Source organism: Numenius arquata, chromosome 2 (assembly GCF_964106895.1).
Source record: "Numenius arquata chromosome 2, bNumArq3.hap1.1, whole genome shotgun sequence".
In the NCBI taxonomy this organism is placed as follows: domain Eukaryota; kingdom Metazoa; phylum Chordata; class Aves; order Charadriiformes; family Scolopacidae; genus Numenius; species Numenius arquata.
The window spans coordinates 16295713-16316807 of record NC_133577.1 but is presented as its reverse complement, the minus strand read 5'-3'; the positions used below and the strand labels follow the sequence as shown (position 1 = coordinate 16316807).

At 39.1% G+C, this 21095-nt stretch overlaps 1 protein-coding gene across 1 annotated transcript in view; it reads left to right on the top strand.

Annotated features, from left to right (window-relative positions):
* Positions 1-21095, top strand: part of PRKN (parkin RBR E3 ubiquitin protein ligase) — a 606958-nt gene that overhangs the window by 568463 nt on the left and 17400 nt on the right. Inside the window, exon 10 of the mRNA XM_074144656.1 lies at positions 16923-17009. Within this exon, the coding sequence (XP_074000757.1) occupies positions 16923-17009 (87 nt within the window). The remainder of the gene's footprint in view (positions 1-16922; positions 17010-21095) is intronic.

Here is a 21095-nt window from a genome sequence, read left to right as displayed (position 1 = left end):
GTTTAGTTGTTAAATTAAAAAAAATATATATTTAATTTTCTCTGAGTTTGGGGCTATTTTATAATTTCATAGGCTATTCAGAGGTGTGTATGTTACTGTAAGATAACACTGGCAGGTCACTAAAAGCATTTGCCTCTGCCTCATACTTCACAACACCCTCAAGGCACGCGTTATCTCAGAGTACCACACATCTTGTTAAGCCTTACAGTTCCTGTGGCTGATGGACAAGCTTACTGTCAGGGTCTTAACAGAAATGCTACTTTTATATGTTTATAGCTCTCCTATTGTCTACAGTTCAGTGCTAAGATGCACATCCATCGTAAATTGGACGTGTATAATAGGAAGGCACTCAGACCAAAGTCAAGAAAGGGATAGGCATAACACTAGTTTCCTTTGAAAATCTGTAGAAGTGTGGACACGTTTTGAGTGCAGAGCTGCTAGTGGGCTGAGATGGTCCAATAGCAACACCAAGAACATCACCAATATTTCAAATTATTTTCTGGTTTAAGAAAATAGTTCAGTAGAGGAGACATTAAGAAAACCAGATTTACAAAGACTTGCTGTAGGTTGACTTGTCAATTATCAGGTGTAAAAAACTGACGTATTGGGAAGGCCTCATGTAGATAATCACGTGTTTTAATTGCTCTCCATTATATATTTCTAATACTAGCTCTTAGAAAATTTTAATTAAATAAGTTTGCTGTGCACTAGGAGTAAAGACCTAATGGAAAATTTTACTTAAGCATCTGCTTATACTTGAGATCATTTCAGTGAGACTATTCAAATGGTTTAAGTTAAGCTCATTCTTAATGAGGACCTAATGTCTAGCTTGCTACTCTCAGGCATTAAACATCGCTCTCATTAAGAACTACACATCTTAATTCCTTGTGTAACGCCATGTGTATGTATCCTTAGCAGTCATTATGCAAGACAAAAACATCTAATTAAATCCCATAGCAACAGTGGCATCTGTCAAAAATCAGAGAAATTCCTTTTCTTTAAATGAAAATTTTTCAAAAAATAGCAAATGTGTACTTATTCCTTGACTTCAAGGGCAATTCCTTTCTTTTATCTATTGTCATATTACTAATTCAAGTAGCATATACATTATTATAAATACAGAAAATCATAGGTTTGCATATTGTAAAGTTATTTGCCTTTGGAAACTTGTATGTGATTCATCAAGAAAAGGTGCTGTCGTGTAGTTCTGCGTGTGTGTGTGTGTGTACTGAGCAGATGGCTAGGTAGTTACTTCAGGCATCCAGGATGGTGGACAAGCTAGAGCAAATAGTTAATTCTGACTTTCTAATCTTATATTAACAAATGATGAGCATTTACCAAATTCCTGACACTGACTCCAAAAGCACAAAAAGTCCACGAACAGAGGCTCTATAAAATGAGCTGAGCTTAAGCATGGGATTCATTTCCAACTTGTTCCTTGAACATGAGATCAAACAAAATGTTGATACAAACCTTGAATTTTGCAGCTTGGGACCATTTTTAATTTGAAAACATAACACTTTCTTGTAATGGAAAATAGAGATAACTTGAACTGTAAGTCAAATTGTATCCTTTTCCCATTAATAACTACCAGGTTTTCATGAACTACAATTTTCTCATATTGCAGCTGAGAAAAGTGATGCACACTTGATTCTCCAGTGGGAAAATAACATATAACTTACAGGGGTAAATTAAAGTCCATCTCTATTTGACAATTGTGATTTTGCTACATACTTTGCCTCTTTCTGTTTTGCTGCTTATAGAAAAATTCTGACCTCCTGTGTATCCAAAAATCAGATTGAAGTCAGAAGGAGCTCGTGGCGCACAGTTGCAGTAAACAGTACATAAATGTAACACAACATAAGTCTCAAAACAAGGTTTACTAATGATCCTTATTTAATAAAAAGCTACAGTAATAGCCCCCAAATACTGCAATAAGACAACTGGGAGCTGTAGTGGTTTGGGGCCATTATTGTTGAGTGCTTTTAATACAGTTTGCAAAAGTAACCTTTCTTTGTTTTCTGTGTGAGCTGGCAGGTTGCCTTTGAAGCCAAAGAACAAAAATACAGTGGGGTCATACACTGATGGTGGCTATTTTCTTTTTTCTTTGCATTAAATTCCCAGTAGCAAAAGGATTTGAATTTTGAGGGGAAAAGAGAAAAAATCCAACAGATTGTAATTATTTCAAGGTAAATGATACATTTCTATTTATCAGTGACCCATTAGCATGGTTCTTTCTTCTTTAATTTATGCAAAAAGAAAACCCCAAAAAAGGCTGAAATATCATGATTAGCACCAGAATAGAACCACAGGCATGTATGCTGAAGTAGTGGGGATTAGACACACACTAGTAATTTCCTGAGGCTCAGTTTTACCTGAATAATATATAGAAAAAAGCAAAGTTTCCTTTTTTATTTTCCCCTTGATTAATTATCTGCTTTTTATGCAGGTCCTGAATACAGAATTTAGCTCATGCTACCCTACTTACCATTGACTCATTTGCATAGAATGCCTTAAGGATACCTCAGGAGGTAGAAAAGGTGAATATCTCCAAACCCATACCTTTTTGTTTCTACCCCAAGAGCACTCCAAAGTCACGTGGTTCCATAACTGAAAGGCTTCCAGGTCTGGCTGCTTCTGAGCCTTTTGAGAGCAGGGAAGGGGATGAGAGGAAGAGGTGACACACCTTGTGTTAGATAGTATTGTTCTAACCGGTATTGGTATAGTGACATTGTTAGCATTGTTATAAGCTTATTATTGCTTTTATTAAATTCTAACAGTGATTATGAGGCTTTCTGTATGTTCAGGAGCAATGTGAGAAGAGTAATGTTTCCAGGTATGAACAAAAGGAAAGTGAAGGTATTGGGAGAGAGGGAGAAAAAAGAGGAGACATTTCAATCGCTGTTTCTTAAGACAATAGGTTTTTAAAGGCTTGAAAAAATGATTTAAAAAAAAAAAAATTAGAGGGGAGCTTGAATTTTTTTTCAGGAATGCAATGAAGACAGTCAAAGAAAAAGAATGAAAGAAAAAATGAATTTAGACGGAATGCATAGGAAGAGTAATGAAGTGGGGGGAGGCCCAGGAGGAGGTGCATTACTACAGCAGAATGTCTCAAATGACAAATATTTAGGTGAATGCTGTGCTTCTCTAGTGACTCTTGGTGCCGTACAGCTATATGAATTAATATTTGAGATGTCAGAAACAGGCAGGTAGGCTCTGATCCTGAGCAGCTGTAAATTAATGTAGCTCCACTGGAGAAAATGAAGTCATTCCAAGTTCCATGAGCCCAGGATCTGGTCACGATAGCAAGAAATTTCACATATAATCAGATCATCAGAATACAACCTAATTATCACATAAGATGAATTCTTGAACTCCCTTTCTTATTAAAACCAAACAATAAGCCCTACCACATCTGTTTCTTAGAAGCAATAAATAAATGAGGCACTCATCAGCCATGCATGCTTATTCTAAAGTAGATCATTTGCACTGCAGTCATTGATTCCAGAAACTTTAAAAAGGATGTGCCAGTTCAGAGTTCGGAAAACAAGAAATGTCAGTAGGTGTGGGGATCTCCTAGTAGTACTGGGAGGGAGTGGATCTTGCTTTTCTGAGATGTCATGCAGCTTTTGCTTCTACCAGCACTGGTACTCAAATGCACTGTGGTTGATTTGTCTTCCTGCAGTGGGTCTTTTGGACCAAGACTGATTCATCGGTGTGTTTTAGTCAAGTATAAACCATTTTTATACACAGGTCTGGTCTACTCCCATGTTGTGCAGAAGTTCCAACTTGGAGTGGTCCTTATGTATGTTTTTGTGTGCAGATATATGTTTCCTTGAGATTTAAGGGTTGCATCTGCTTTGCGGACTCTGCTGAGAAAAGGATGAACATTTGGGCCTGGGTTTAGTGTAATCTGTTGTGCCATCCAGATTGTAGTTCCATATCATATGTTTACTAGCAGTGAAATTGATGCTATTTGTGGGTCCTGGGAATGCACTGTGCATCTATACCTATGTGTGTGAGAAAGATTTCTATACAGTCATCCAAGATTTTTTTCTCTTTAGTGATAAATCCCATGGATTTTTTTCCCAAGTTTTCTTCAGGGCTGGCTCCCATAGGATTCTTCAAAGCAGGTCCCTGAACAGTCCAAAGCCTGTTTTGAAGTCTGGGCTTGTGGTCCTGCTTTTTGCCTTGTTCCCCCCTCTCAGGATCCTCAACTCCACAATTCATGGTCACTGCAGTTTAGGCTGCCTCCAGTCTTCACATCTCCAAACGGTTCTACCTTGATGGAAGTATGAGGTACAGCAGACCATATCCCCTTGTTGGCTCTTCCATCACTTGGGTCAGGGAATTGTCATCAATGCACTCCAGAAAACTTCTAGCTTGCTTGTGCCCTGCTGCGTTACCTCCCAGGCAGCTAGAGAAATATAGTGCACATTGAGTGAGTTGTAGATCTGACAGAAATCCAAGGAAAAGTAAGAAAATGGCTACGTTGTAATATTATTTTTTATAAACATGAAAGATTTATGGAGCATATGTTTTGTAGACATGGATCTTGCTACCTGTCAGTATATGCTGATACAGGACAGTATTTGTTGAATTTACACACATGTACTCAGAATCTGAAGATGGAATTTCTTTTGTTGAAATGTTTATTGTGTGGTTCATCTAAATGTTGCAGAGACAAGTGCCAAATTGTTTGCATTTCCTGTAAACCAGCTAATGTTCTGAGCTCAGATTTCAGGGATCATTTTTTGGTAGTTTGTATAATTACTTCACAGAAAATGTCTAGGATCAACAAACCAGAAAAGGATCAGTTTGAAAGGTCAGACAAGAAGTCACATTATTGACTAGGTATATACTCTGTGAACACAATTAGCACAGACTGTGTAAGTTTAAAAAACGTTCTTGTTTCAGAAGAAAATTACTTGAAACCACACAACTACCCTTTGCACTGAAAGGAAGGCTTAGAAATTGAGGGATCCTTAATTGGAGCTCTGGGTTGTGACAGGGGACTCCTGGCATGAACCAGGCCAGCTATCATTGATTTTTGATCAGACCTGTGTTTCTCAGGAAGCACCTGCTTTTCTTCTTTGAAAGATGAAGTGTGATATTTGCATTATTATTCTAATGCTTTCTCCAGCAATTTATAGAATAGTTTATAGAAATTGTTTATAGAACATTTTGCAAAGATGATGCCCCATTCAGGAGAAAAAGATCTGAAGGTTTTAAAAAATTCTTGCAATTTCATTCCCGGTTCTCTTCTAAACATTTTTTATTTTAGTTTATTTCCTTTTCAGGTGGCTTGGAATTGCAGATTATGAGTTTAAATCTATCCTTCAAAGCTTGGAGTTGATGGAGTTCTGAGGTCTGGCTACATCTAATTTTAGACTGAGGCTTAACATCAAGTTTTCATCTGTTTTTGAAATTTGCCCAAAATTTCTAAGTGTTGTTCAGTGTCAATATTCAGGCTCTAATTAGAATCATCTAATACAGGATTTTTTTGCAGTAAAGTACTGTTCACACTCTGAATTTGAACCAAGCAGTTGAACTGAATGGTGCTGGTCTTTGAAGAAAACATGGATTAGACTTGATGATTGTAGATTAGTTATTTGCTAATTTTAAAGGATTCAATTCTTCATAAGACAAACATAAACTAGAAGCAGAATAGAGGCTTAAAATCAGTTCCACATACCCCCCCTCCCCCCTCAAAAAAAATCACTTAGAGAAATATCCTAATGCCTTGCTTAATCTGGTTACTAAGAGGGGAGGCACGCTCCCTGGACCCTTGTGGAGAAGCTATGCATTTCCTTAGAAGAGAGAGGCTTGCAGAAATCTGTTCATTTTTTTTTGTCCTCTCCCTAGCACATAGACTGTATGTATGTTTATAGTTATAAAAGGTAAGTGCTACATGTAAGAGATAGCATGAACCCATAAAACAGCACCATAGTTATCCGAGATACATTATTTATGCTATTTTATTTGGTAGGTGGTCCTACTTAGAAGGATCTTCTTTTTAGCTGTTGCCAGATTAAAGAGAAGATGAAATGCCCTTGAAACAAGGAGCACCCCTTGCTCCTTTTTATGTGTTTCAGTGCATCTGAATACTGTTTCTTCTTTATGAGACTGTCTTGTCAGGACTGGTTTTGCATGTATCAGCTGTTAGTAACCCTGGACTGGATCTTAACTGTTGACGATGATTTTTTTTTTAGAATCTTTTTCAATGGCAAAAGCTTAGCAAAGCCTGCCTGTGTTGATTCCTGTATCACTGCTGCCATCTTCTGGAAAGATTTTTATATTGCTGAGTGGGCTTTTTTTAACGTAGGTTAATTCTAGCAACCAGGAGATGAACAAAATATGTGCTTCTTGCACGTGGTTACAGGATCACAGTCAGAACAGCATGGAATAAAAGTTCATATGTGAGATGCCTTGGTTATGCTAGGGATATTTAAAAAAACATTCACGGAAACGAGTGGCTTGATTTCTGTTGCAATTCAGTGTAAATTAGGTACTGGGTAATTGCTTAACTCCCATCAGCTTCCCAGCCTGCGTATTCAGTAGTTCATTTCAAGAACCATGTTAATGAATCCATCAGATTTCCAGGTCTGTTTGCACATATAAATGTGCAGCTAGATGCTCAAATGCCCAGGGCATGCATGCATAGCAGCAGTATTATCATATGGAAATAGGGTTGTCGTACTGTTTAAGGGCATATTAATTGAACTCCAAAGCTGCTAGAGCAGGAGCTAAAGCCACAGGCAGTAAAATTCACTCCTCATGACATTCCTTGTGAACTGATATATGCATTCAGCAACAAAACATCTTTTTCAAACTTGTGAGAAGTGATATTTTAATGTAGCTTCCAACCACTTTGTTGCAAAAAATCAACTTTTGACATCACATATGTAAAGTGATGCATCTTCAGCAGGAATAATATTTTCGAAAGATAGGCTGTTATGCTTGTTATAAAATGCTTTGTCTCACGCTTTCAAAAGGCATCTCAAGGTAACTATTATTTACCCTCTTTGCATCCCAGTTCCTTAAAAATAATGCTTCTTCCTGTATAAAATTTTACTTCTTATTTTCTTTGTATCCATTTTAGTGTTGACAACATATGTGCTAGCTTTTTTTTTCTTTAGAAAGTAAGTCATGCTCTGATTTTATCTGTTCTAGAGTAAATACTGTATTGTTCCACTGAAGATACAATCTGCTACTTTAAGTGGGAGAGATACACAGTGTATGTTTTAATATATGCCTATATATATTATGTATTTAAAGATTTAGGGTTTTTTTTCTTTTTTTTCTTTTTTTTCTTTTTTTCAGCAGTAGCAAGTGGAATGATACCTTCTTTTGTGAGATAATCGAAATACAGAGAATAATATCCACTAAATTACAAAAAGGTTTTAAAAAATCAGAGTTTAGATACATTTTACATCTTTGGTTGCTTGAAAAATGTTCCTTGTATTCATAAATGACTAATCCCCTTATCCCTTGCATTTAGTTTCTAATATACTCCATTAAATGATAGTGGCAATAATATTGATTTTTTTTCAGTGTTTCCTCATATAAATACTATGCAATTTATTAAGGAAAAAATGTGTAGAAATCGTAAGTTTACCTGCATCCACTTTGCATTTTGTTAGTCATAAAATTACTCAAAATTAGACACTAGATAGGTGTGGTTAGGTGTCCGTACCACTTACTAAAGTTATTTAAATGGGAACAGAATTAAGCCAATACGCAATTGTTTTTTCTCTCCAGTGGTGCCAGCAAGAGCCTAATATTGAATTAAATTTCTTTGTCATGTCTGTACTACACAATGAAGTATGGGATGTCTGTAGTTCTGCATCCCCAAGCTAGCTCCATCAGTGCTGAAACATCTACCCGGCGTAACACAGCACCACGCAGAGAGAGCAGCCCAGGTCCCCAGTGCGCTAGAGCTGCATTAGCTACAGATTACTGACATGGCTGTAAGACTTCCAGCAGGGCTGCCTTAAAGCTTCTCAGCAGTCTAAGCTGCAAGTGAAATTCAGTTTTGCCACCCGAAGAAGATGGAAAGGGGCTGGACTACTGCTGTGTAGAAATGAGAAGGCAGAGAAGCAGGTAGGCAAGAATTAAGAGTGGAGGAAGACGCCTGGCTGTCACAGCTGGGCCTGAAGGAGGGGTCAGATTCTGTGGCAGCAGCTATTTCTGGTGTTAGGAAGAGCTCCTCAGAGTAGTGATGTTTAACATCTGAGGACTGGTCATAGTCCCTGTAGCATGACAAGCTAGAAGTCTTGCGCTCTCTGCTTGCTGTCCGCAGCTCTGGCACAGGTGAGGTAAGTCACAGGGACATGAATGTCGTGCAGTGTTTAGCAGCCTGCTGCTGTAGGCAGCTGCCTGCTTTGTTTAAACATGTTTGGATTCCTTTTCCAGAGGTAGCTTGGGTGGCATCAGTCTGGGCATCTCATCCCAGTGCTCCAGGGCACAGGATTGTTCTGTCTCAGTAAAAGATGTGCAGCTCTGCCAGGGCCAGATATGCCTGTTCAGACAACCAAAACCATGGTCCACTTTGAAAATTTTGCAGTGTTTGAACTCATGTTTGCATGAGTGGTCAGCTATCAGATGGGATTCATCAGTGATAACAAGACCTGACTCTATTATGCACACATAATAGCACAACAAATAACAGGTTTTCATATTTTCAATATACCACATGATGTTGTTACTAACTCTGCTTTATAGGCTTTTCATTCTTATTTTCTGGAATGGGCTAGTAAGTCTCACCTTCCAGCCAACGAGCGAAGAACGAGATTGTGCAATGCCCTTGTGTGTAGGCATAGGGTAGAGGAATCTGGAAAGAGCATAATCCGTTTTCCCACAGAGGCCTGCAGTGATTTCATCTGAGAGGAACACTTGGGTTCCTCTCAGCTTCTATCGCTTGCAGCACTTGGACCACAAGGCAATTCAGAAGAAGGTGGAAAGAAAAAGTAAGATTGCCCATCCACATAAATCGGCAAACAGGAGATCTGGGGAGGTTTAGGACAGGTTCTCCAAGCTTATGCCATCCATTTTACCAACCCATCTTTTAGGTTAATGCTGCCTGATGGAAGGCAAGCTCCGGGACAGACACAAACTCATCAGCACTCACTGAAGAGCCTCAAGATGTACATGCCGTCATCTGGATCTTAGGGAATGAGCCTGTGGGTTGTTTTGTAGAAGTCAGGAGCGAGACTTTCACTTCCAGGTTTAAAAGGAAAACATTGAAATCTCTAAGACATTTTGATGCAGTCCTACATTTAAAGCTTTTCATGTTTACGGAAATTTGCCTCTCATAGTATTGATGGTAAATTGCCCTTAGACTGCAAAAGCTGTGCAGAGACTGCAGCTATATTTTTGATGCTGTGTTTTGACAGATTGTCCTGTTCCTTACAAAAGTTTGATTTTAGATGAAATATGCATATCCAATGTGTGTACTTTATTATAAGGAAAAAGACCAAAATTGCTCTGCAAGTACTACCATGCTTTGCAATTGCATTATATCTGATAAAATCGGTGTCATTAAAAATGGATACTTTTTCTATTGTGGCATTTATATTCATTGTAGAATTTGCAGGTTGTTCTATAACTGACAATTGGCAAGGCCACAAATCCTAAGCAAACATAACTACTGCAGATGGTAAATATTCTGCTTTTAAAGGGTCTTGTTCTAAGCACAAGAAATACCAAAAGACAGGGCATGTGGCTGACTGTCTCACACTTGGTGCTGGGTAGAACAAAGTGCCAGAGGCAAAGTCGGTTCAATACCCAAGATGTGCGGTTCACAGCAGTAGCAGGACAAAGACTGTGACGTTCAGGCGGAGGGAGAGGGGGAAGTTTAATTGACTTTGGGTGAAAATAGGTTACAAAGTACATAGTTTCAAAGTAAAAAAATGCTTAGTCTGTGTTTATGGGGGTTTGGACTCTAGCCAAGAATCACACTGCTGTCCTACTCAAAAGATACTCTATATAGTAAAACCTTTTCTAGTGAAATTTGTGGTCTAGGGGCTTTTCTTTAAAAAATATAAATCTGTAGATTTAATTAAATTAGATTTAATTAAATCTAAATCTGTATGTATCACTCACTATGACATTATAATTTATACTTTGGAAAGTTCGGTTGGAAGCTACATTTTTCTAAACAGAAACACTATAGAGAAGACTTCAGGTACTATGGGCAGAGCCATTCTATATGTCACTCTCTGATAGCTTTGATTCCTCTTAAGGCATGCTCATATTTTCAGTATAATCAGCAGTCTAGAGTTTGACTACAAAAGATCATTTAGATTGAAACTTGGTAGCTTATAATATTTTACATTTTCAAGGGTTTTTTTGACAGGGTGATCTTGTTGTCAGGTCAAGAGAAGGAGTTCTTTGCCTTTCCAGTGTTTTATTTATGTTACTATTTAATAAAATAATCTACAGGTAAAAAAAAAATCTAACTGAAAAATCCCTTTAGTCTAATAAAAAACCCAAACTATACATTTGTTGTACACAATATAAACATTTGCTGGTTGGAACTTGTAGGAGTTTCTGTGTGATTGGTGACTACTTGTTTGCACTCCCCCATCATATTTTCATTTACCAAAAAGAAAAAAAGCATGGCAAAACATTACCAGTTTCCTTTATAAAACTGAGTTTTGACTCTACGAAACGGGGGTGTGGTTCTTTTGAGGAATGACCTGACATGATTAGCAGGGAGTCCAATGTTTAAAAATTTGAAATCTTCTCCCTTAGAGGGGCCACTATGTGACCTTGGATAAGCCAATTTGGTGTGGATCCTCAATGGCATTTGGGTTTCCACATCAACTTAATTAAGACCCTCAAATTTTAGGGATCTATGGCCAAGGATTGCTATGAATTAGGCTCCAGTCACTAAACCAGAAATAGTAGCACTTTGCTGCTTCACGGGAGTGCGGTGAGAGAGGTTCACTTACAATTTCAAGATGCTCTGATGCTCTGGTGATCAAAGCCATGCAAGTATCTTAGAATGCTATAGTACTTTGCTTTGATGTGTAATACAGAACTTAACTGTTTTTGAAGACATGAAAATAAATCTATCGAGTTCCATGCATATCTTAGATTATACTTGGTTTTTTTACCCTGTGTTTTTTTTAGAATATACTATAGCCTTCTCACATTGCAATAGCACTTAATGTTCATTTTCTGGCAGCCGTCCTGGTTTCAGCTGGGATAGAGTTAACTTTCTTCCTGGTAGCTGCTGTGTTTTGGATTTAGTATGAGAATAATGTTGATAACATATGGTTTAGTTGTTGCTAAGTAGTGTTTATATTGTCAAGGTCTCGTTCAGCTTCCCATGGAAGCTGAGAGGGAGCACAGACAGGACAAGCTGGCCAAAGGAATATTCCATACCATAGATATCATGCACAGTATAGAAATGGGGGTTGGCTCGGGGGCAGGGATCTGCGATTGCTGCTCAGGACAGGCTGGGCAACCAATCATTGGGTGGTGAGCAATTGTCTTGCATCACTCATTTTGTATATTCTTTTACCATTATTATTACTATTATTTTCTCTTCCATTACTGTTCTATTAAACTGTCTTTATCTCTACCCATGAGGTTTTTTCCTTTTTCTCCCTCTTCTCCCTATCCCACTAGGGGGCAAGGGAGGGAGGGAATGAACAGCTGCATGGTCCTAGTTGCTGGCTGGGGTCAAACCATGTCACAGCTCATTAAAAAATAAAATTAACACCTGTCAACTGTGGTTTATTTCACCTTTAGCATGAATTATGATTATAACGTAGTACTCTCTTTGTTTGACTTTGGACTTGATTTTAGAGGAAAGAGTAAGTAGAGGCATTGAAGGTTGATTTCTTGAAGTACTTGTTTGCCTAAGAAGGCAAGATGAAACTTGTAAGCCCTGCATTTTAAATGAAAGGTGAGAAGACCTATGATTTTTCTTTGTACATATAGTCGTGGTTTTGAGGAACTTTTGCATCTCTTGCATACTAGTTTTGCACTGCTTGCAGAAAGCTGCAGTGCTGATGGAGATGCTGATCCTGCCTTCCTTCAGTACCTTTAGTTTTCACGATTCCCATCCGTAGTGATGGGTCAGATAGCCAGCACTGAATGAGGGAAGATCAAAGAAAAAAAGGTAGAAGAGCAGAGAAGACAAAACGATTTTGATAAGATTGTTAGTCAATATATTCTCAATGACAACAGGTGATATCAAAAGAAACTGATTTCATTCTATAATGAGATTACAGGTTTGATAAGAAAAAGTAATTGCACAAAACCAATTTAATCTTAATTTGTAAGACTTCAAACTACAGTATAATCTGATAAGGAAATCATCACCATAATATATCAATAAAAGGCTTTAGGGGGCTGGGTTCCAACTGACATGGTTAGGGTGTGTGCAGTAGCATGACCTCACCACTATCAGATGATGCAGTATGGATGCCTCACTGGGTGGTGGTCGTGGGGGTTGAGAACTGGCAGATGAGAGAAAGTAGGGTTTTCTGTGAAGAATGCGTGTGTAGCAGGGTATTGCTAGCGGCATTCAACAGGAACCGACAGCAAACCTGTCACGATTCAATACTTGACAGTGATCCAGAAGCAAATATAAAGACTCCACTGATACAGCACAGCAATGATACAAAGATTAGTCAAATATAATTAATGACAAAAAAAAAACGGTCCCCAGGAAAGTGCCATGAATATGATTTGAAGCTGGGGGAGAGAGGAAGGAGGAATGGCTTAGCCAGTGAGAAAAAGAGTTTCTCTGTTTGGGTTAAAGAAGATTCAGAGGTAACTTGATTACAGTACATAAGTACATTCACAGGAAGAAAATACGGGATAGTGAAAGCTTTAGCAGAGAAATATGAAGCAGTGACTGGAAGCTGAAACCACAAAGGGTCAAAGTAGACATTAGATACAATTTTAAACAGTGATTTTGGTGAGCCATTGGAACACTGTACCAGAGGTATGAGTGCATCTTTCCTCACCTGATGTCTTTAATCTGGATGTGAATGTCGGTTTTGGAAAATACACTTTGGCCGATCCATGTATCATACATTGTCTGTCTGCAGTCTAGCTAATAGTGATAATGGTAGGAGCGAAGGTGTGGCAGTCCAGATTTTAACACGGGTTGCAGAAGCCTGGTAAGAAACCTGGGGATGTGCTTGAGTTGTTAGCTCACACAGAAGTCCCTAGCAGTGCATCTATGGTGCTGCAGATTAAACATTGGATACGACTCCCTCACTGCACCCTCGCCTTTATTCTGCTGTGTATACACATGGGAGGAGGTAAGGGTGAAAAAGAAAAGGAATATTTAAGTTGAGGAGTAACTTTAAAATAACACTAGGGAACTCAAGCTTGAAGCTTTGTGTAGGGATTCAAGAATGGGAGCATTGTATTGAAGTTGGAAGAAAGATAATTTTAACAGTAATATTTCATAAGCACTATAGGGAGATATTATCAGAAGCCAAAGAAAAGGCATTTTCAGTAGGCAAGAGAGAGAATGAGAGATGTGGTGCTTAAGCCAAGGGAAAGCAGATCTTTGAAATTCTGTGAAAAAGGAAATGGGAAAAACTTGTTTCAAAAAAACTAACCAGCATAGCATGTAAATGACAAACTCATTTTCCTTTCATCCTGAAAGAGAGCCACATTCTCCTCCCACTTCCAAACTTAGAACACTTAAAACACTATAAATGGCCCAGTCAGGAATAACTGAGGCTACAGCTCAGTTTCATCATCCTAGTTTTTGTTCAGCGTCTACTCTTGGCACTGCAGATGTCATCTGTGGGGTTTGAATCCCATAGAGCTGACTAGAGTTTGGTCTGATTTTACCTTTTGTTTCAACGATCATAAAGATAGGAGGATTTTAGAAACAGGATCTGGATCCCTGTTGAGGTTTTTAATACCTCCTATTCTGAGGTCACTTGGATTCAGGATTTCTGCTTAGGCCTACCTGATACATTTTTACAGATATTCAGAAGCCTGTAATAGCACACACAGAGGTTATATTAATTTCCAGTGCCTAAATCCCTTCAGTGCTTTGGGGATTTCCCTGCTAATCCTCTTTTTAGTGCATAAACCTAGAGGGTAGGTGTGGGGCCTTTGGGATTTATTATTTGTATTCGTTGTTTTCCAACAGAGGAATCTTTCAAGGGTAACAACGGTAAGTGCTAAATACACCAACACACAGGAAGTTTATATGCTGTTTACATTATCAGAGTAATCTGCCAGTCTTTTTTTGGCAAATGAAGGAAAAGAAAGTGTGACTATTAGTAGTAATTACACTACTTATAGTAATTTTAAACACTTATTAATATTAAATTCATGTAAAAATGTTAAGTCCTGATGGAACAACTTAAATCCTTTTCTTTCCAAGGGCAAAATAACTGTATTAATATTAATGAAACCACAAAGTAGAAGTTAACTGACAGCATTTTTGCAGTTGCTGTATTTTATTACTGAAACTTTATTATATTTTTCATATCTGAATGTAAAAAATGAATAAAACTATCATAAACTGCTCTTTGTTGTAAGTGACATGCCTTTTCTTTATGATGCATGCTTTGCCATAAAAAGGGAGTGCTTAATGCATTTCTGTTGGGAGATGCCTATTTATTCTGACAAACCGATCAGCCTCCGGGGTGTTCTTTTGCCACAGAGCTGATTTTACATCTCATCCATTATCTAATAAGATGTGAAAAGAGTATCCTGTCTCACCAAAAAAATGAGGCTTTGTTTCATTACAAGGATGTGGCAGACTCACTCATGGACTTACTTGCAGGATATACAATTGTTAGTGAAAGGCCCAGTTACACACTCGTGCATGTTTCTAGTACAGCAAGCCAATGGGGAAAACATCGGTAATGTTGGTCCTGAGGATTTTTATTTTAAAGGTAAGTATAAAAAGTGGCCTCTATAATGAGAAAATGCATTTCACATCTTTAAATAATATGGCATGAGTTTATGAATTTTATTATTATAATAAATAGCACCGCCACATCGACTACATTGTGAGGCCAGAATGTCTTTGCAAAATATATGCCCTGAGGAATTTTTTTCTTCTTCAGTAATTCCCCCTTTTCAATGTTTATGAAAGGTTTAAAATTGCACTTGCATGGGGAAAGTGAGAGAGACTGGAGTGAGGAAAGCAAGCTGAGGCGTTGTGTGATAAGGCAGTGATAAAACAAGCGTATACAAAACCCTTTCAGACAAATGTTTTCAGCCAGATGTGGTCATAAGGAGATAAAGTCACAAAGGAAACAGAAAAGACACATAGTAGGAAATACAGTTAAACCTGTCCAGAAACTTAATTACAAGCCTTTGAGATATTAGGTATCCAGACAGAGAGTACCTCTCCATATGTGTTTGAAGGGTGTTCAACATGGCTGAAACTTTTAACACTAACGCAGCGGAAATTGTTTTTGTATTTAAATGATGCTCTATTACAATAATGCAGCCTCTCATACAACATACCTTGCTAAAGCGCCTCCATTGTTAAGATGTTTGCTAACGAGCGCAAGTGAATTAACAAATCAGTGTTAGTGGAAGTAAAATAAAACATTTTAAATCATCGACAAAATAACGGAGAGAAGTGACAAGAAAGCGAACAAGTGATTAGGTTTGATACCTCTGGAAGTTAGAACACTCACTCTGCTCCTCTGCTCCACATTTCCCTGACTTTCTGAATAACAGGATCAATCCTTTTGGACTTACACAATGCTTCTTCTCATAGAAGTGCAGTTTCTTTAGCATGACAATGAAATATGATTTTCAGTGCTTCTTAGAAAAGTGACAATACAGCTTGAAAGAGTTCAAAATGAAATTGCAAAAGCTGGAATTTATGGCAGACAAATGTTCTAGTGTCATGTCCTCCTGATATCCTTTATTCATTGCATGTGAATACAGCTCTATATCTAAAAATCAAGGCTGTTTTATCAGTCTTGCTTATAATGCCAGTCAGAATGGCTTACCACTGAGAGATCTTTCAGAGTCTGGAATTGCATCAAGACAGCATAGCTTTAAAACATCATAAGAGCCCCATTTTACATTATTGACTTTCCCCCTTACCTGCAAGGACACAGAATTTAATGCAGCATTGATGGGTCAAAGATTTTGACACATGTCAAGACAGATATCTTCATTTTAGAGTTTAAAAAAAAGGCATCCAACTTGATACATATGAACCAGTTTAGGTGGCAGAGGCAGCTCAGACTAAAGTAGGGACAATTGTTTTACTCATCTGCAAAAGACATTACTTTCAAATGAAGCCTTATGTAATGAACAATGTAATTTAAGGAAGATGAAAGCAAAACATTTGCTAGAAATGCAATAAGGGTCTAGAGGTAGTTCCTTAAAGCCCATGTTAACCAACCTGTCACTGTGTTCTTTCTATGGATTTTTTTAAACCATTCTATAAAAGTCCATGGTAAGGATACAATTTTGTAGAAGATGGTATTTCATATGACCTATATAAAGTGATCATTCTCTAGTAAAGTCAGCAATAGTTTTCCATAGAGAATTCATGTAATTCAGAACTATGAACAGACTATTTCCATTAGCAAACACCATAAAGCAGAACTGCTTGTTTCAGCCAGCGGCCTTCTTGTATAAACAGATTTCACTGTAGGAGAAACACACCCAGAAGTATCTAGTATGACTTTATGTCCCTAAATGGACGATATAGCAAAATCTCATTTTTAATAATGGCATTTATGCTACTTCACTGATGAAATGTATAATAATAACAGCAAAATTTTTGTGTTAATGATGAGTGTATAATAAGATGCACAATTAGGAGGATTATGGGAATTTAATGGGATGAGAAGGGCAAGAGATCATCTGCTGTATGACTCTTCGTGATTGTAACCTGCTGTCTATATCCCTAATGTGTTTTTATGACTTGTGTGCTTTGGTTTGTTTTCCAGTTTGTGTTCTGCCGTGAATGTAAAGAAGAATACCATGAAGGGGAATGCAGCTCTCTCCTCAGCACGCAGGGAGCCATGGCCCAGAAGGTAGGCATCCCACAACTCATTACATCCTGATCATTATCCCTGGCCCAGCTAGAGCGACATTTGTCAAATGGGTCCTAATTATAATCCTAAGTAAAAGCAATTATGTTCATGCTGAATTACTCCAGCCGTTGGAGTTGCCGAATTGGCTTTGCGGTGGATTTCAGTTGCTTTGATTGATAGAGTAGTTGAGTTCTGTCAGGAACACACAGGGCTTTACCATCAGTTGCTAAAGAAAAGGCGTTCCCAATGGGCTTTGGGTGTTGTCTCTATTCAATGTGAACACTTTTGAAAGGCTTTCTGTAGTCTTGCTGCCTTTCAGCTTATTTCCAGTGCACCCGTCAGGAAATCACGTGGGTTTGCATTGAACAACAGGGTGTTTTATACAGCCTATGGAGAAAATGCTGTCGATAATTTATGTTTAACTTAGAGAAATAAAAAATGGATTGCCTAGGCTGGAAGCTGTTAGATGATAATTATTATTAGGCTGCTCTATAATTTTGTAGCTATTGTAGCTATAGACCTGGACAGGAAATAGTTTTTCTCTCCTGGCATTTCTCTTTGTTTGAGATTCAAGTTCGTTCCCCTGCTCTTCATGGCAAATAAATCACAGTCTTTTCAATCTAAAAACAAAACAAAAAAAAAAGAGATGAGAGGAAAAGTGCAAAGAACAGGAGAGATACCCCATAAATATCTCACAGTTTGATGCCCAGGGTGCTCTCCTAGGAAGCTGTCGTGGTTTCAGCCGAATTTACCAAAACCAGACCGACAGATGGCTCTTCCTCCCCCTCCTCCCCCCCAAAAAGAGAGAGAGGAGAGAAGGAGATAAGGAGATTCAGAAGTTTAGAATGAACTAAATTTAACTACTTTAATGAAGTAGTTAACTACTTTAATGAAGAATTAATATTAAAATAAAAATAAAGAAGAAAATAATGAAATAGATACAATATACACAAAACCGTATCAAGCTCCCAGGATGACAGTCACATCACCGGCAGGCACTGGGGAAGTCCCAGACTGGACTCAGTGATGGATGGGAACTGGATTCCAGCTCTGGAGTCAGGAACACACGGATCGGGATCAAAGGCAGATGGACAGACAGAGTCCTCTCTGGACGTCAGCCATGGCAGGAAGAGGGCTGACCTTTTGATCCCTCAGCTTTTATACTGAGCATGGGGCAGATGGGATGGAATACCCCAGTTGGTCAGGTTTGGGTCACACCTGTCCTGTCCGCTCCTCCCCACCGATGTGACCCCTCTACGTTTTTTCCGTTTCCAACCCTCTAAGGGAGCAAATAACGAAATTGGCTGACATTGGTTGTTATGGCAGTAAGTATAAGCAAGGGCCTCTCTGCATACCATTCCTTGGCACGGAGCACAAACATTGGTCTTATCATTCTGAGAACGAGCAGTTTTCTCCACAATATGCCGTTAATTTCAGAGAGTTAGAGGAGGCCTAGCTAGGATGTAAAGTTACAGAACAGAAAATTGGTTTGGTTTTACTTCAAACCGGGACAGAAGCAGAAAACTGATACTCAGATGTCTGGCATGTTTAATGCCAAAAAGAAACTCAGACCCTGAGCTCCCACACAGTCCAAAATGGCAGATGCAGGATTGTGGGCAGGTGCTGATGGGGACTTGTAGCCAGCCAGCTCTCAGCAAGGCATGGCCCGCTGCTGTCAGTGCCTGCAGGCAGGCTCTGTCTGAGGCTGGCTCGTGGGGCCTCTCACTCTTTGAACACTGGGAGGGAGCTGGAGGCCTACTGGGAACCTTTGCCATGTGCTACCATGAGACAGTTCATCTGCCATACTTTGGAGACACTGCACTAGGCTATGACCTGTGTAGAGATTGTTCTCTTTAAGCTTTCTTAGTGAAGCTCTTCTAATTTATAAAAAGAATTAGCACTCATTGAGACAAAATTAAAGAGCCTGTATCCTAGTAGTCAGTCAGAGTATCTAGCTCTGGTGCCCTGGAACATGTGTACTCTATGAGACCCAAAATCCATCTGCTTTCCCAGCCTGTAGTGATTTGTGATTCAGATATGGTATTTTGTGTTTAGCAGCTATCAGCAAATTTTTATTCCAGAAATTTGTGCAATCCCCTTTTCTGAAGCACATATATACAAGGAGATTTGCAGCTTAACTGCCCTCTATGAGGAACAATCTCCTTTTGTTTGCTGTAGCCTTAGAACAGAATTCCAGCTCCCGTTCACGTTTATATAAAAGCAAAACAACTTCAACAGAGACATCAAGAGATACTTAAAGTATCCAATAGTCTAGTAAAGTAAGAGACCAAGGCTCAGTGTCTTACCTGAATTAAATAAAGCTAGAACTTGAATACATCTCAATATGAACAGCGAGCCCTATATCCATTAAGATATTTATGCCTAGAGTTTTGTCTAGAGTACTGAAAGACATCATGGCACCTTACAAATGAGTTCAACAATGTTGGCTCTGTGGAAGCTAGAGCTTGTATAATTTCCATGCCCTAGGACAGAGATAAAGGTGTGCCAGGGAAAATCAGAATACCATAGGAAGAAGTGGTTTATTTTAAATATTTGCGTATTGCCTTAGCTTCTCCTAATGACAATGGGAGCACTTTGTCCATCTGGTCCAGTGTCTCAGCACATGAATTGTGCCCAATTAGATCTGTTAACTTAGGGAAGTTGATTATTTTTGCTGTTCCAGTGTAATGTGAACATTTTTGCTGTTCCTGAAAAATTTCCTAGGCTCTCAAAAAGCTGTTCCAGAATAGCTAAGTGATAGTACCAGACTAACTCTTGCAGCTATGCAGATCAGTTCCCCAGTATAGACAAGATCATAGACTACCCAAAATTCATTTAAACTCTGACTTAAGCTGAAGCTAATTGACTTAGGTCAGCCGCCTTTTCCTCTAAGAGAGCTGCACTAATTAAACTTATCCACAAGGTGGTGATGTGCCACTGAAGGAATGTTTTCTCTCACTGTCTGTAACCAGGAGAGCAAACTGAGAGGCAGCTAAAACAAGGTAAAACAAGGCAAGCCCAGGTGCTGGTGAGATATTTATTTCATCTGAATAGCATCACTACAAATCTATCCTGCATACAACACTGCCCTGCGATGCATAAGAAATATTTGTGGGGCATATATGGAAAGAAGTGCACATGGGATTGTTTTCATCTGTCTCTTACTGAGATTAATTTAAACATTTATCCACCTGTGCTTGCAGCCTTTTTGTTCTGTTTGGCCCTCCCCTGCTAGGTGAACAACCCTGGGTGCCAGAGTAAACTTGCTATTATTGTACTGCTTGTTGAGGCAGTGAGAAGGATTGTGTTATCTTTGACCACCATCTGTTTCAAGGTAGGAATAATACACTTCCAGGGTTGTCTTCAGCTCCTGCAGTTTGAGTCCTGTCTGGACCCTTTCCAGACAGATAAGAAACAGGTCTTATTGTCACAACTCCTGCTGCTCGGATTTCAGGGTCGACCACACTGCCACCAAACTGTTTCTCTCCAGAACTGGTGCAGGAAAATACTTTCTATAAGAAAAAAATGCAGGTTTTAGTTTAGCCTCTAATAGCTACAGTAGTGAAAGGACCTTCCGTTGTCTCCACGTTTCTGCAAATGCCTGCACATCTCTGACGTTCCCAGTATGAGAGGAAACACTGCAGGCAGGTCTAGGCCTAAGTCAGCATGATGGAGATGAATACAGTAGAGCATGAGGAGTGTGAAAGAACTCCAAAAAGGAGTGTTGTTGTGGAGGAATTGTGTAGCCAGAAGCTGATGGCAACAGGCAGAGAAGGAAGAGTCACTCAAAGCAGTGCCACTCAAAGCAGCCTTCTTAATGGCCTGTGTGCCAGGGCACTGCAAGGGCCATCTGCTCCCTGGAGATCAGACTCCATGGGTCTGTCAGAACAAGGCTGGCACCTACCTGAGGACAGGGCCAAAATTGTGGGAAGTGGGACCACAGATGGGCCCATGGCTGGGCAGAGCAGGGCTGTGGGGAGCTGGAGACCAGCCCTACTGCAGTGTCACTGGGACATGCGCTGACATGGAGCAGGGTGGGGGAATTCCCAGGGAACTGGGCTAGGACAGCAAGGTCTGGTGGTGCCC